The following is a 14,521-nucleotide window of genomic DNA, read 5'->3' on the forward strand; positions in this document are numbered from 1 at the left end:
ATGCAAAGCTGGTTTGAATTAAAAACTAAAATAATTAAAAAGGCTTTAGTCAGCATGTAATACATTTTCAATATGCTCTGCTGTGAAAACATTCTCATCTCATTCCTGAAAAAATGTGGGTTTATTGATTGACTGTATGATTTACCACCACAACACAGAGACTTCAAAGCTTCATGGGTCTTAATTTTGTTAGTTTACTTTATCCTCTCACACCTTGCCTTTCTTAGGTTAAGGTCAGTCCATCAGTATAAACACCCAAGCAAGAAGTGTAGCTGTTTGCGGGTTTCAGTGTAATTTTAACTCTAAGTGTGAAAGAATAAAGAAACATCCTAATTGCAGCTGTCAATAACAGTGTTGCAGCTACAATTCACATCATTTGCAGCTTCTGTAGCTGGGAAGTACATCTGACTCCTCAGTACACAACACAGGACTTGCTATTTCTAGGCAGCTGATGTTTTAGTGCTCAGACATCTACTCAGCCTTGACTTGATAGTCTAAAGTAAATATCCTTGAGCAATTGTAAAAAAACACCTATGCAGCAAGCAAGTAAAAAACCCTGCTGTTTATAGTTTGCAGATGCTTGGGAGAAAACACTCTATATAACATAGCTCTAAACTGCTCTGACAATGGCTAAACTGCCTCCTAGAATCATGGAATCATTATGGCTGGAAAAGAACCCCCAGATAATTGAGTCCAACTGTGAAGCCAGCACCATCTTGTTCAGCACTCAACCATGTCCCCAAGTGCCACATCCACAACACTTATAGGGATGGTGATTCCACCACTTCCCTGGGCAGCCTATTCCAATGCCTGATGACCCTTTCAGGGAAGAAATTTTTTCTAATATTGAACCTAAACTGCCCCTGGCACAGCTTGAGGCCATTTCCTGTTTTCTTGTTACTTGGTGCTATCCAAATATTTCTGCTTAAAGTAGTTTGTTAAATCTTAAGAAGGATCCCTTCTGAGAATGTTTATTTCTGTTTGCATTACAAAGCAAGACCTCTAATGAAAAAATGAAATCCTACTGAATGCTGATGATGGATTACAAAACTTGACACTGGATTTTAAGGCTGGAATAGATTTTCAAGGAGCAAACTCCCTGCAGTTGCTACGGAGTCACTCCCTCCTCTCTTCATCCGAGGCAAATAATTGTTAATACTTGACACTGGTGAGCCTACATTTCCCATCTGAACTGCTGGTCTCCAGTTTCTAATGGATTGACTCCAAAGCTGTAAGTCAGAGCCATCTCTCAGGCATTTTGGTATGTACAAAAAATACCAAAAATTCTTCTATCCAGGCAAAGATTATAAAGCAAAGCAGCTAATAACCACAGCCTCCCCTGTAAACACTCAGAACATGTCAGCTGCAGAGTGCTTGGAAATCTGCAAAAAGCAATGGACAAACCAAGCTGTGATTATCCTCTGGTGAGATTTTGGCCTGTAAGTGAAAAAGTAGATGTGGCAGAAATTAGAGTGATGGAAGTGTGTGTATTCTGATCCCTGCTCCATTTCCATGAGGTGAGTACAAAACGAAATCACTCACCCTGAGAGTCTACCAGCCTTCCCTGTGCAACACTCTTGCTAAAGCAGATGCTAATCCAGCCAGGAACAAACCCCTGTCTCATGCACCACACTGCAGAGCTCAAGTTTCCCTGGGAGCCTAAGCTCTCTCTGTTGGGAAGCCAACCAAAAGAAATCCCTCACAGCAGCACGTGTTCAGGACCAGCACTCAAACACTAGAAAATAATGACAATTAAAAAATTTAGCAATGGCAAAAAGATAATTGTTAGAGAGGGCCCTATTTTTACCTTTATCATGAGTTTTCCTACCAAGTGTCAGAGCTGGCTGCCACATGCCAGTGTCCCAACTTCAGACACAGCTGTAGTGAAATAGAAACACACAGCAAAGGGGGTAGTGCTTGAGGCTGATCAGGCTCCTGTTCTCACTCTAAAGCATTCACCAGCATGCTATTCAACATTTTTAAGGCACTAGGGAAGGACTCTAAGATAACTTAGGAAAGCTATCAAGATCACATAAGGGAAGGTGAAGAGCTGTAAGTGTACTGAAGTGAACCCCCCTCCTTTATATTAAATAAAACCAGACTGCATCCAGACTCCCAGAATGAGCTCTTAAGTGAAAAAAGTACCTTGCAGGAGCTGTGTGTAGCAAAAAGTCTCTGCTTGTGTCCTGTACAGGGTTCTTAGACACTACGGCCTTCTGTGCTTAAGTTGGTACATTGATCAAAAAACTCATTTCACCCATTACGACTTTTTGAGAAAACATAAGGCAAGATTTTCCTGCTGCCAGAAGTGTACCTGCAGTGTCATCTGGAGCAGTAAAATCTATTTTAGTCACCTGAATCACCCCACTGGGCACTCAGTGGAGAGATGCAGAGGAAAGCATTTTTCTAGAGTTCCCCTTTGATCCTGAAGGAAAAATCTAAGATTTATTTGTCACTTGATAGCTCTTCAGCTAATGTATCTGGCTCTGGTAATGCTAAGGTTTGGTATATTCAAAGCTACTCTAGGCAGTTTTCAAATTTTTAAGGCATGCTGAAATCAGTCCCAGGGCTATACTGATGGAATGGGACCTGAATTGCTTCCTGAGAAACCAAAAGCTGGTTTATTTTGAGAAAATGAGAAGAGAGTCAAGTTGAGAAATTCTAAATCCAGTATTTGCACAGCACTGGCAGAAGAAAGGATTTGTTTGCTGTTTTCAGTCACACTAATGTTGCATTCTGCCTGTTTCAGAGAATAACACTCATGCTAAGAACCCACAAATTAGCATCCTCAACAAACTCTTGAGAAGTTAACAAGGAGAAAACAAATCCCATTTTACTAACAGGTGCTTTTCAGTGATACTCTACTTCTTTGCAGAAATAATTAAAAAATGCTTTTGCTTAATCCCTAGAAGGCAGACCTTAACTCTGTAATCTAAAGAAACAATCAAAGCAAAATTAAACAAAATTAGCTGTACACGCCTGGAGCACAGTTCACTCAGGATTTAGATGACCTAAATCACAGATGGATTAGTTTTTCCTCTAGTTGTGAGAATGATTTAAACTTTTACTGACCTTTTGTGGTTAATTCAGACATTTCTCTCAAGTTTTCACTGCAGTCTGCTTAGTCAGTGAGCATAACAACTCCTCCTTCTGAAGAAAACAAAACTTCTGCCCTAGGAAAACTGTGGCATAATAACCATGGATATACTGTGGTGTGTAAAACTGGGATGGGGGTATATTTTTCTAACTAGTGACACATCATTCTTCATTGTATCCTCCCTTCAAACTTCCCACTCCAGTTATTATCCAAAGGCTTCATCCAGGACTACTCCTTTTGGTTTTGCTTTACATTGTAATAATGCCAGATGTCTGTGGGGGTGTTGGCAAAGGGTGATATTTGCCTTAAAACTATCAAAAGGAAAACAATCACTTGCAGTTAGATATTTTCCATTGCACAAGCTCGTTTGCTTGCCTGTGCTACTGACACAGAAAACAGCTGCCACACACTACGGCTCATGTTACTTTTATGAAAAATAATGAGAAGCTTTAAGATAGACAAAATCCCTCCTCTATCTTCACATTGTTCACTCTCTCCAACCACAACCACGCTGCTCCTCTGGTGGAGGAGGATCCCTCTCTGAATGTTTATCAGAGTCCTTTCTGCAATGCCTTTGAGATTTCAAAGGGAAAACATTAAGTTGCTTCTTGGCAAACAAGCACAAACCTTTGGAAAGCTCCTGCAGTACAAACAAACACTCATCATCGACTTGTTTGGGGCAGACAAGTTGCTCTGCACGTTCCGACAACACTAAAGCAAAGCTGTAAAGAAAGCTTAGACTTTATGCTTCAAATTACTGTCACAGCACCAAGGATGCTTGTTTCAAATTTAGCCTGCACTTTGTATTATAAGAAGCAAAATCGTTTCTTAACAGACATTTTACAATGAGCACAATCAGAGAAATGGAGAGGAGTTTCAAGGTGTAATTAAACGAGCGTCGGAGGAAGGGCTTTGCTCTGCAAACAGCTGGCATGGAGTCTCCCAAGTGACTCCCTGCAAACCTGACCTTTGGCTTGCCAAGCAGCAGCTCGTTTGGAGAGCCAGCCACCAGGCTGCTGCTCCCAACCGCTCCCGTTCCCCACTTACAGCTCGGTGGTGTTGGCAGGGATGTCCCGGGGCACCTGGAGCACCTGGCTCTCCTGGCAGATGAAGACCCTGCCCAGGCAGCGGCAGGCGTGGTGCTGGCATCCCAGGCAGCCCGCCAGGAGCAGCAGCAGCAGGCAGCCGAGGGCTGGAGACATCTCTGCCTTCACATCTGTGCCCGTCCCCTTTATCGGAAAGGGAAGAACGCAGAGACCTCCCAGGCCAGCTCCCTGGATGGAAGATCCGCCCCAAAAGCTGGGACAAACCATGTGGCTCTTAGGGGATGACTTCTCAGCAAGTTTCACTTCATGACCCCAGATTCCTTATGGTGTTGGAGTGGGGATAGAGAAGAGCAATGCTGATTTTTCATGACACAAGTATTTTGCATTTCAAGTGGTGTTGAAATCAGGGGGCCCAGCTGTACTAACCAGGGCCTCTTTTAATATGCTGGGGAAAGGTTCTTCCTTCTCAGCTACACTACTTTTCATGTCTTTCTTGGTGAGACCAAGAGACAACAAAGCATTTTTACTTTCTACAGCCCAGACCCTTTTGTCCCTGAAGGAGAAACATTCTATTTATGGCACTATTTATGCTCCCATTCATGGATCCAAGGACCCCCGCTTTTGTATTTCTCCTAGGCAAAAGTAAGGTGGTATTATTTTATATAGTCTACTATGTGTGGTAAAAGCTCTATAGACCTGAAGCCAGAGGTAAATAATGCCTTTTTTGTCACAACTGTGATTTTCATGCAGTTGCTGATTCATCTCCTTTTTTCATTTGGCACCTGTATTGGAACCCAAACAGAAGAAAACCCCACAATCCAAATTGTCCCTGTGGACTGGTAAACTAATTTCATCATCCAGAACAGAAATCCCAGAAATATTGCCAGATGACAATTTGTGACACAGCAGGAGGAAAACAGCCTCAAGAATATCATCAGAAGGCTTGGATGTTGAATCTTGTCTTTGAGTCCCTATCTGTTTTGTTTACTTTTTTGATTGAGCTAATTTATCTCACTACAGATATTAATCCTTGAGGAAGGGGCCCTGTGAACTCTTTGCTGTCACTGAGACAAGCTGCACCAGGCCATCTCCTGGAACCAGAGCTTCTCTACAAGACACCTGAAAAGAGCGTTTTGACATAAAGGGTTTTTTTTGTGTGTGTGGTTTTTTCTTTGTTGTTGTTTTTTTTTTTTTTTTTTTTTGAGTGTTTTGCTTGTTTGTTTTTCTTTTAAACTGTAAATAGCTGTTGCAGACACACAGAGCTTATAAATCATGTGCATTTTAAGTAAGTGAGGGAGCCATGGGTGATTCTGGTGAACCTGAATCACATTTAATCCTTCCCATTGCTTGGAAGGATTTCTTAATCTTGTTAAAAGCTGCTGTTAGCTTGTTTTTCATAGTTTTTTTTTAAATTGTAGGGTTTTTTTTTCTTTCATAATCAAGAAGCATTAAGAAATGTAATGAGACAAAAGACAGCATCTTTTCTCTGAACTGTGTGACCAAAAGTTTCCATCATTCTCACTTTTAAAACATGCCTCATAATATAGATATTTCTAAAGGGAATTAATTAAGATTTTTTAAAATAATTACAATAATTCTTAAATTTAAGACTTACCCCAGTTGTACCAAATGTTTGCTATTTTCTCCCCAGTCATTTAAGCCTACTCAAGATGAGAATTTAGATTCACATAGAAAAAAAGTAAAGAAAAATAATGACAATCTTTTTCTAACAATGGTAGGCTTATAACAAGTTGTAAGAGTATTGTTACAGTCGTACGTGTTAAACAGAGTCCATTTTTCTAAGCTTCACGAGAAAGACAGTGACTGCCAAGAAAAAAGAATTTCTAAAACCTTCCTGACTGACTTTTTCCTTATCTCTCTGTCTTCCCTTTTCTTTGAAAGATCTTAAATCTACAAGGTCTTCTGAAATAAGTAAAACCTTCAGTCACCTTCATCCCCAATAGGATGAAAACTGCAGAATTGCACCCTATGATCAAACAAATTCCTATTTAGTTAAATTTTTGCTGTGGCCCACTGAAAGTTGGAATAACGACACACTTCAGGATTTAAACAAATGCCAGGAAGACAAATCATTTAAGGCTTTTGGGATTTTGTCTTTTCAATACAAAGTCCTTAACTCCTGCAGTCGTAGACTAAAAGCAGGCTGAGAAAATCTCCAAAATACAAAATGTGAAGTTTCAGGCATATAAAAGGTACAAGAGTATTTGGATAAAAAGGAATTTAAGTTGTATCTCTTCATACTGAAATATATCAGTATAAATGGTCATGTTATAGTGATGAAATGGATAGTAATATTTATGATATGGTTGAAAAAGTAGTAACATTCTCTGAATGTCAAAACAATTTTCACTGATATGAAGACATCACAATTTGATTAACTCTGGGATTCATATAGCAAACCACAAAAGTTGTTTCAAATGATAGCAATAATTCTTCTATATATAAAAGTCAGGAGATAAAAAAAAAATCACAACAATTACAAGGGACTTTTTTCAATTAATTAGTGGAAACCAAAACTATAATAAGTATGTTAGATTTTAATACAAGTAGTAAAATAGAGATATTTGAAAACATCAGGTCAGGCTCAGTAGAAAATCATGAACATAATGAACAAATATTGGAGGGAGGTTGTCTCCTTTCCATTTTTGTCTGGTGAGACCATTTTATCAGTACAGTACACACTGCTCCACTTTCACTTACATCAGTTAAGAATGAGATGACAATTATTAAATGATATAAACCCCTTATCCAGACTGCAAGCTTCTCTTGTAATACTGCAGAGATAAGATTTTGATGGAAATATGCAAGTATCATTACATCCAATAAAATCAGGCCAGTATGCTAAAGGGAACTGACATTTCATTCATATTGGAACAAGCACTAAATCAGGACCACACTAAAACTCCCTGAGGATACATGAACATTCAGAAGGATCTCTGAGTTGTTTTAAACATATGATCCAAGCTCTTAAAGAATAGATTCTGGTGTCTATTAATGTTTTGAACTGGGAAACTCTGTCCTATTTCTGCACATGACTGTCAAATGGCACAGAGCCACACCAGCTTAGTCCTCTGCACTGATGAAGCAGCTGGTGATCCCCTCACTCCCAGTTCAGGAGCATAATTATCTCCTCTTGGGAAGAAAATTCTTATAAAAGAGGGGAGAAAAAAATCCTGTTATCTTTCTGTGGAATTTGCACTCCCACGTCATTCCTGAAAGCTGGATTGGAGCTATGACCATGCCTGAAAACCCACAGGACCTGTTGCAGGGGACCACCATCAGAGCCTCATGTGCTAGGAGCAAGCATGCACTGTCATTGAGATTCATGCTGTTGAATGTGTAAATGCAGAGATGATGGTGCTTTCAGATATTTATGAGAGCCTTATCTTTGCATCCATTTGCAGAAGAACTATGCTCCAGCTGGCAAATTGGTCTTGAGAGTGTAAACTGTTTTCCCGAGTAAGAAAACAGAAATTTCCCCAAATTGAAGCACTGTAGCAACAGAGATGCAATTAAGTAAATTATGACAGATATTCAATGGTGATGTTACAGATTATGAAATTGGGTGGTGTTTGAGACAAACAGTTAATTCAAGGTTATGTAGAAAACAGGGGATCTTTTTTAAGACAGTTGTTAGGGAGTCTGGTTGATAAGAATGGCCTCTAAAATCAGCACTGGCCTCTAAAATTAGCTCTGGTTGAATTTTGCAGAGCCAGAGGAACCAAGGGGATCTGCAGACTCCATCCTCTGACCAAGCAGCAGTGCCTGTCCTTGACCATGCTTTCACCTGGATGGACGAAGTTACAGTGGGAAATAAAATGAGCCATCCTACCTCTCTCTTGCTTGCCCTCAATAAACTTGCTTCAAAGACAGCTCTGAGCCCTTTCACTGCAGTATACATGTGGCCAGGTCAGCACCTAAATCCAGCTGTTGGATGTGTGGGAGCAGCTCTTTTCCTTAAGGCAGGAGGGTCACCAGGTGCTGGAGTGCATCAACCTACAGGCAAGCAAGTTCACAGCAGCATCTGCTTGTGTTTCTCTCCTCTGAAACACAGCATGACAGCTAATTAAGTAAATACTGTTTCTACTGATGTTTTCCAGCCTCAGAATTCTGTTTAATTACTGAATGCCTCTTTATCAGTGGCTTTGCTTAACAATAAGCATTCTCTAAGAATGTGTAGGCAAATCAATCACCTGCATGAACAGATGACATAAAAAACACATCCAAAAGAGGTTCATCCTTTCAGAGTAGATATTTCTTTCTCTTTTGAGGATTTCCAGCACAGAGTTTCTCCCTGTGGCTTTACAAGCTGCAATACCCTCCATTGTCCTGACTGCTATCTTATGAGAAGAAAAAGGTGTTTTCTGTCCAGAAAAGCTGGCAATGTGAGCTGGAGCAGATCCTAAAAGGAAATTAGAGGAAATTACTAAAAAGGACTTTGACACATCTCATATTTCACTTTTGTGAATGACCAACATGGGTCTTAAAACAGCAGATCATTGAGGCAAACAGATCATTGACCTGATAAAAATGTAATGTTTTAGAGCTTTCCAGAAACAGCCATTCTGAACAGAATATTTTTAGCTTCACCTTTTCCTGTGAATGGGGATTATTTTTAAATACATTTGAATGGACAGACTTTATGTGTGCCCTCGGTGCCGAGAACATAAAACGATAAAGTAGCCTAATAAAAGCAATATTATTGCTCTCTCAGTTCCTTTAGCCATCTGCTCACATGAAACCTCAACCCCAAATCGGAGTGGAGCTGAGACTGTAAATCATCCACCAGAGGGAGTGCATTGACTCGGGAATAGAGCACACACGTGTAAGGCAAAGGATCAGAAATTGCATGGAATTATGCTCATGACTATTTCCCGTGGCTGTCTCACTCTTGACTTCACAACTGGGCTGTGATGAGTTGCTCCCTTGTTAAACTGCACCCCCGCAGAGGCCAGAGCTGTGCATCACAAGGAGCTGTGGCCAATGCAGCAGTAAGCAGCTGCACCGTGGCTCTTCCCTCCTGCTTGAAGACGAGTTGGGATCTTGTGTAAACAGTCCTACCTATCTATTTAGCTCAGAAAGGACATTGCCCAGCATAGAAAGGTCTCAGAAACTTCTAATTTTTCTGCTGATACTTCTCATGAGCTTGTGCTATGGACTGGGGGAGCAGGGGAGTTTTGACTTTCTTTATTTCACTCTGCCCCAATACTTTTATAGCTTTGATGGCTAACAAGCTCCCACTCAGCCCTTTATCTGTGTGATTTTTCTGAGGCAATCTGAGGATATAAGCACCTCGTGTATTTTCATAGCACAGGAGACATATGCAAGAGACAAGAGTGAAGTTAGAGAATAATCTTTGTCACTCCATCTAGTGCTGCTCCTCGGGTTCAGGTCTGTTCATCCCCAGCCGATAATAAAAGACGCAGCCCATCTGCTAGGTTTCTATCACATGTCTGTAGAAGCACAGTTATAGAAGTACTTTTTCTTTGCACTGTCCATGAGTGGGTTTGACTAGACCAAAATAATGCACAAGAGACACCAAAGCCTGCCTAGAATCACACTTTGCATCATATATTCTCCTCTGACGCCTTCTCCAGCCAGCAAAAGGTACCTGAAGGTCAGAGATGTGAGGCAAGAGAAACCTTGCCTGGCTGTGGAGTCAAGGAGCCTGCCCACGGGCATCAATAACCATGCACTGCTCACGTCAGCACCAGGGGAAACCCACAGAATCCAACAGGGACAGACAAACACAAAGCCCCAAACCTGTGGAGGACAAACTCCTTGCAGTGATGGTCATTGCCTGTTCAGGGAGCAGATCTGCTGGTAAATTGAGAGATGTGATTATTCCCCTTTACTCAGGACTTTTGGACCACGTGGACAGCGCTGCATCCATTCTGGGATGCCCAGCAGAAGGCAGACATCATTTAACAGAGGGAGGGCAGGGAGGAACTGAGATGGTCAGGGCAGGAGCGCTTCCTTTGGGACCTGAAGCTGTGAGAACATGGTTTGTTCAGCCTAGGGAAGGAATGGCCTGTAGGCACCTAAAAGTAGCCCCCAGTGCCTATGAAGGGATGGCTTGTGGACACATAAAAACAGTCCCCAGTGCCTGCAGGATGGTGATCAACAAGTGGACCCAGGCTCATTGCAGAGATGAAGGGTGGGAGAGCAAAAAGTAACAGACTTGGGTTGAAAAAAGTGGCATTCAGAGTGGCTACAAGGAGAAAATTTTTCACCTTGAGGACAGTGATGCAGAGGCACAGGCTGCTAGAGAGGTCATATTCTCTCCTTCCACAGAAGCTTAAAAGACCAGACTGAATAAGTCCCTGAGCAGCCCAGTTTGACCTGACATTGAGCAACATGTGGGACCTCCCCAGGTCCCTCTTTCACCTGAATTCTTTTGTGATTCTACTTATGGCTCAAGGAGGAAAAAAAAAAAATCTCCCTAGGATGTTTAAAATAGGAACTGACTCTTCATGCTTTTCCTTAAATCTATATTGCCACTTGCTTTTGAGCATGTTTACAATATACTAGTCAGCTATTAGACTTTAATTCCTAAAGAAAGGAGAAATGTCCATCAGCATGAGCAAAATAGGCTGGCAATGCTTTCTGTCCAGCATTTCAAAGTTCACAAACCTGCCATTCAGGACAGTTTAGTGACAAACTTGAAGTTCTTACTCATTAGAATTCAAGAGGCTATTAATTCTTTCAAGTACAATTTATTATGACATAAAATGAATTAAAGAAACTTTAATGATGCCTCCGCCACATGCCATAATTATCATCTCATATTAAAGAAGGAGAGCTGCCTGGCAGAGCTTACATGAGAAGTTTCAAAGATTGAAGTACAGAGTACTTTCTCTATAAAGAGAAAATTTGTTTAATTCCTCTCATACTTAAAACTGGCCCATAGACAGTGCTAACAACCAGTTGTTTGGCCATTTGAAAACCAAATTTCCTTAAATTCACTCAGCTTGGGTGAGCATTTCCAGCATTAAAATACATTAAAAAGGTCTAAAATGTAAATATCTTTACAATATACCTATCTTCTATTTTTTTGACCTCATACAGCCTAAGAGAAATCATCTCTGTATGAGAAAAGGAAGAACTCAGCTGTGATTGATACATGAAAGACACTAAATATCCTTCCAGGAAATTAATTCCATTCTGACACTTCATTAAAAAACAAACAAAAAACCAAAAAAAAAAACCCCCAAAAAACACCAAAAAAAAACCAAAAAACCACCAGAGAGGCAAGAGTGAAAAATTAACATTTGTTAAGGCCTCTAAAGAAGATGCAGATGACTAACTAATCCCTATAGCAGATTGAAGAGGAAGGAGAAAGGAAAAAAAGAAGCATTGTGCAATTAGAGTAGATTATTAATATTGATAGAAAGAGGTTAAAAAAGTGGCCCAATTACTTTGCAGGAACAATGTTTTGTATACTTTTACCTTCATGACAGGTAGGCTAAATAAGCTGCCTGAGGTGACAATTAGGAGCCAAAGAGTCACTGAGTCTTCTTTTAGCACTATACAGTGAGAAGGAATATTGCACATTTGCTTTAAAGCATCCTTGAAGGTCATCCAAGGTTTTTCCTACTTTTGCTGGAGTTTTTACAGCAAAGAAAAAAAAATATTTTGCTTCATTCAGTGGCTGATGTGGAATGACTTTAAAACCTAAATATTGTTCTCATCTCTGGCAGCCATTTTCCTCTTCCACTCTTCCCTGAGCTTCCTGCTGGGATTCCTCAGCTGCTGCTGAACAGTTCTGTTTTCCTCAAAAAGATCCACTGGAGTTAACAGGATTACTTATGGAAGAAGGTTCTGCCAAACATGGTTAAAAAATTCAGGATTTTCCCATTAGCATATAAAATAATGAAAAATGACACATGCACTTAAAATGAGCATTGAAGGAAAGATGGGCATGTCTAAGTCTTTACACAGCTGTAGCCCTGGAAAAAATGAAAAAGAACAGCTCCAAGTTTCTTCAGAAAGCTCAAATTAGTGCTGTAAGACTGCCCAGTGATATATTCATCCTTGGAATAGTTGTCCTTTGACATTTTTTCTGTCAGGAAGCAGGTTATTGCATGGAAGGTGACAAAGAGGAGCCTCTGATCCTTGATCTGCTGCAATTGCTCTCGATGCAGAGGGAGCAGGTCAGGCCCAGCTCGCTGCAAGAGGAGAAGAATAAGGTCCTGACTTTGCTCTAAAGGCACAGAATAGAGTGGCAGGTAGGCTAATGAGATTCTGCAGATGATGAAAAAGAAGCGTGTCCATATCTCTGAGGTGCTTTATAGCCCTCATTACCATGCTATCAAAGTGCTCTGCAGCTCCAGTGCCCATTTTTGTCCCCACTTCTGTAGCAAAGAAAGACCTCCAACATCATTTTACAGATGATGTCAGGGAAACTAATGGCACATCTACTGCCTGGTGGTGGGTAGATCCCCTGGGGTGCAGCCAGAGACCCCCGAGAGGTGCAAATTTGTGCACAACAAGTATAACCCCAAAGGGATGTGCCCAAGCTGGGAAGCTGGACTTTGGGTTCCTGAGCTGCAAACATACACATGGGGCTTTTGACCTCCCCCTGGCCCACCTGCAGTCTCTTTTGGCATCTGCACTCTACTTCTGTGCACATCCAGCTGTGACCTGGAAATGCAGAAGCAACCCTGCTGCCTGTAGGGATTCACTGGCATGCACCATGGGAAGCTGAGGAAGGACAGAGAAGCACTGTGGTTATTCCTCACATCCCAGACAAGATCTCTAATTTCCCTTGTCTCTGAAACCCCATTCCACCTGACATTTCCACAGGATTTACTTGCTCTTCAAAGGATTCAAACAAACTTTACAGTTGAAGCCACAGTTGAAGTCCTAACAGATGTACAGCTACCCAAATTGAAATCTGGCCAGTGTTCCGAAGACTCTGACCTGTGTAGGAAAAGCAAGTGCTAACAGATTTGTTTTAGCCTGCCCACCCTGACAGATTGCATGTCTTTCACTCAGAAGGGCTCCTGTGGCTGCTGCCACCCTTGTGACGATGCTGGGATGTTGTTCACTGATGGGTTAGAGAAAAAAAGTTTTAGATATTGAAACGGCATTTAAATCTCTTGAGTACTGTAAGCTAAAAGCAGAAAAAAAAGGACATACTCTACCACATATTTCACTTTTCTTACCTCAATATATTTCTTTTTTCCTATCTCTACTACAGTTTTCCCTCACATGACATGGTTTAACATGATATAATTTATAAACAATTGACACATCCTGTTGTATGAGATGAAAAAAACAAATACTTTTGGGCACAATTTAGGCATAACAACCTGAAACCAAACTGCAAGACTGTTTTACCTTTCATGGCCACCTTACTTTGGTGTTTTTAAGATGGACCACAAAGGTGAAAGACAATCTGTTAAACACTGTCAAATGAAGACCAGACCTTGACTAATTTTTGCTTGCCCAGATGAACTTCAAAGTGCTTGGAGGCCCAAAAACTCTCGGAGGTGAGGTTTTTGTACTGCCTCTTAGAAAGTGATATGATTATATTTTACAAGCCTGTTCTGCATGTGCTCCAGGCTGAACAGAAATCTCATTAGGGCTCATTAGCTCATGCTCAGTGCTAACCAGTGTTTCTCCTGATAAAACTCCTGCCTGGCCTGGCCTGTGGGTAAAGTGATGTGGCCTTTGCTTGCAGAGCAACATGTGGAGGCTGCATTGTCAGCCTTGGGGACTGAATGCTGTTTGTCCAAATACAAAGCAAGAGAATATTGTTGCACATCCTCCCAAATCACAGCAGCTCTGGGAAGGGGAAAGAAGGCACTTGGCCTCGTATACATGCCCTGTGTAGAATGCAGGAGGGCTGAAAATTCCCTTGCAGATTCCCAGCTGAATTATCTGCTAAGCCTGGGCTTGCAGTGCTGCCTGTCCTTGGGAGCCAGTTGTGCTTGCTTGCTGCTGTGCAGGAGCAAAGGAAGTTGTGTGCCCTCAGGATGTGGGGCTACTGTTGGGGCCACTTTAACTTTCCATCCCTTCCATGCATGGCACCATAAGCGTCAATGTTAGGGTAGATTAATTTCCAAACTCTTCTGACATTCACCAGACTTTCAGGGTTTTCTATGTTTGTCCTATCTTCCACAGCCCCCAAAAACATTTCAGCATCATCATGGAAAAACCACCAAGCAAAGCTTATTCCAGTGGTGGATCCATTGCATAAATGTGGACATGGTATTTATACCCACTGAAAATGAGTGTGGCAATAAAAAACATGAAAAAGTTCCAGCAGGATAGAGCTCACATTACAGAATATGAAGGGATGTGAGAAGGAGCCAGGCCATACTGTCCTTGACTTCAGTGCAGCTATGCCAGA

The 14,521-nt window shown here is 41.3% G+C and overlaps 1 protein-coding gene and 2 long non-coding RNA genes across 10 annotated transcripts in view; 1 reads left to right on the forward strand and 2 right to left on the reverse strand.

The window, feature by feature from the left end:
- The window catches only part of FSHR (follicle stimulating hormone receptor), an 80,931-nt gene extending 76,610 nt beyond the window's left edge, over nucleotides 1-4,321 (reverse strand). For 5 of the 7 annotated variants that reach the window (XM_064415175.1, XM_064415170.1, XM_064415169.1 and 2 more), the window contains exon 1: nucleotides 4,145-4,321. In XM_064415175.1, the coding sequence (XP_064271245.1) occupies nucleotides 4,145-4,299 (155 nt within the window). In that variant the 5' untranslated portion in view covers nucleotides 4,300-4,321. Of the gene's footprint in view, nucleotides 1-3,072; nucleotides 3,309-4,144 lie in introns of those variants that run through there. The other 2 variants (XM_064415177.1, XM_064415172.1) reach the window with 1 other exon arrangement.
- On the forward strand, nucleotides 746-8,013 carry LOC135297523 (uncharacterized). 2 transcript variants are annotated; one of them, XR_010359490.1, is made up of 4 exons: nucleotides 746-1,261; nucleotides 1,354-1,517; nucleotides 5,164-5,299; nucleotides 7,875-8,013. It is a non-coding gene; the product is annotated as an uncharacterized LOC135297523 (long non-coding RNA). The 2 variants fall into 2 exon arrangements; XR_010359491.1 differs by lacking the exon at nucleotides 5,164-5,299 and having other exon boundaries at nucleotides 7,875-7,974.
- A 3,993-nt stretch (nucleotides 8,014-12,006) lies between these two features.
- The window catches only part of LOC135298242 (uncharacterized), a 28,506-nt gene continuing 25,991 nt past the window's right edge, over nucleotides 12,007-14,521 (reverse strand). Inside the window, exons 2-3 of the long non-coding RNA XR_010360259.1 lie at nucleotides 12,755-12,867; nucleotides 12,007-12,332 (exon numbers count right to left, since the gene is read on the reverse strand). This is a non-coding gene — a long non-coding RNA (uncharacterized LOC135298242). The remainder of the gene's footprint in view (nucleotides 12,333-12,754; nucleotides 12,868-14,521) is intronic.

Source organism: Passer domesticus, chromosome 3 (assembly GCF_036417665.1).
Source record: "Passer domesticus isolate bPasDom1 chromosome 3, bPasDom1.hap1, whole genome shotgun sequence".
Taxonomy (NCBI): domain Eukaryota; kingdom Metazoa; phylum Chordata; class Aves; order Passeriformes; family Passeridae; genus Passer; species Passer domesticus.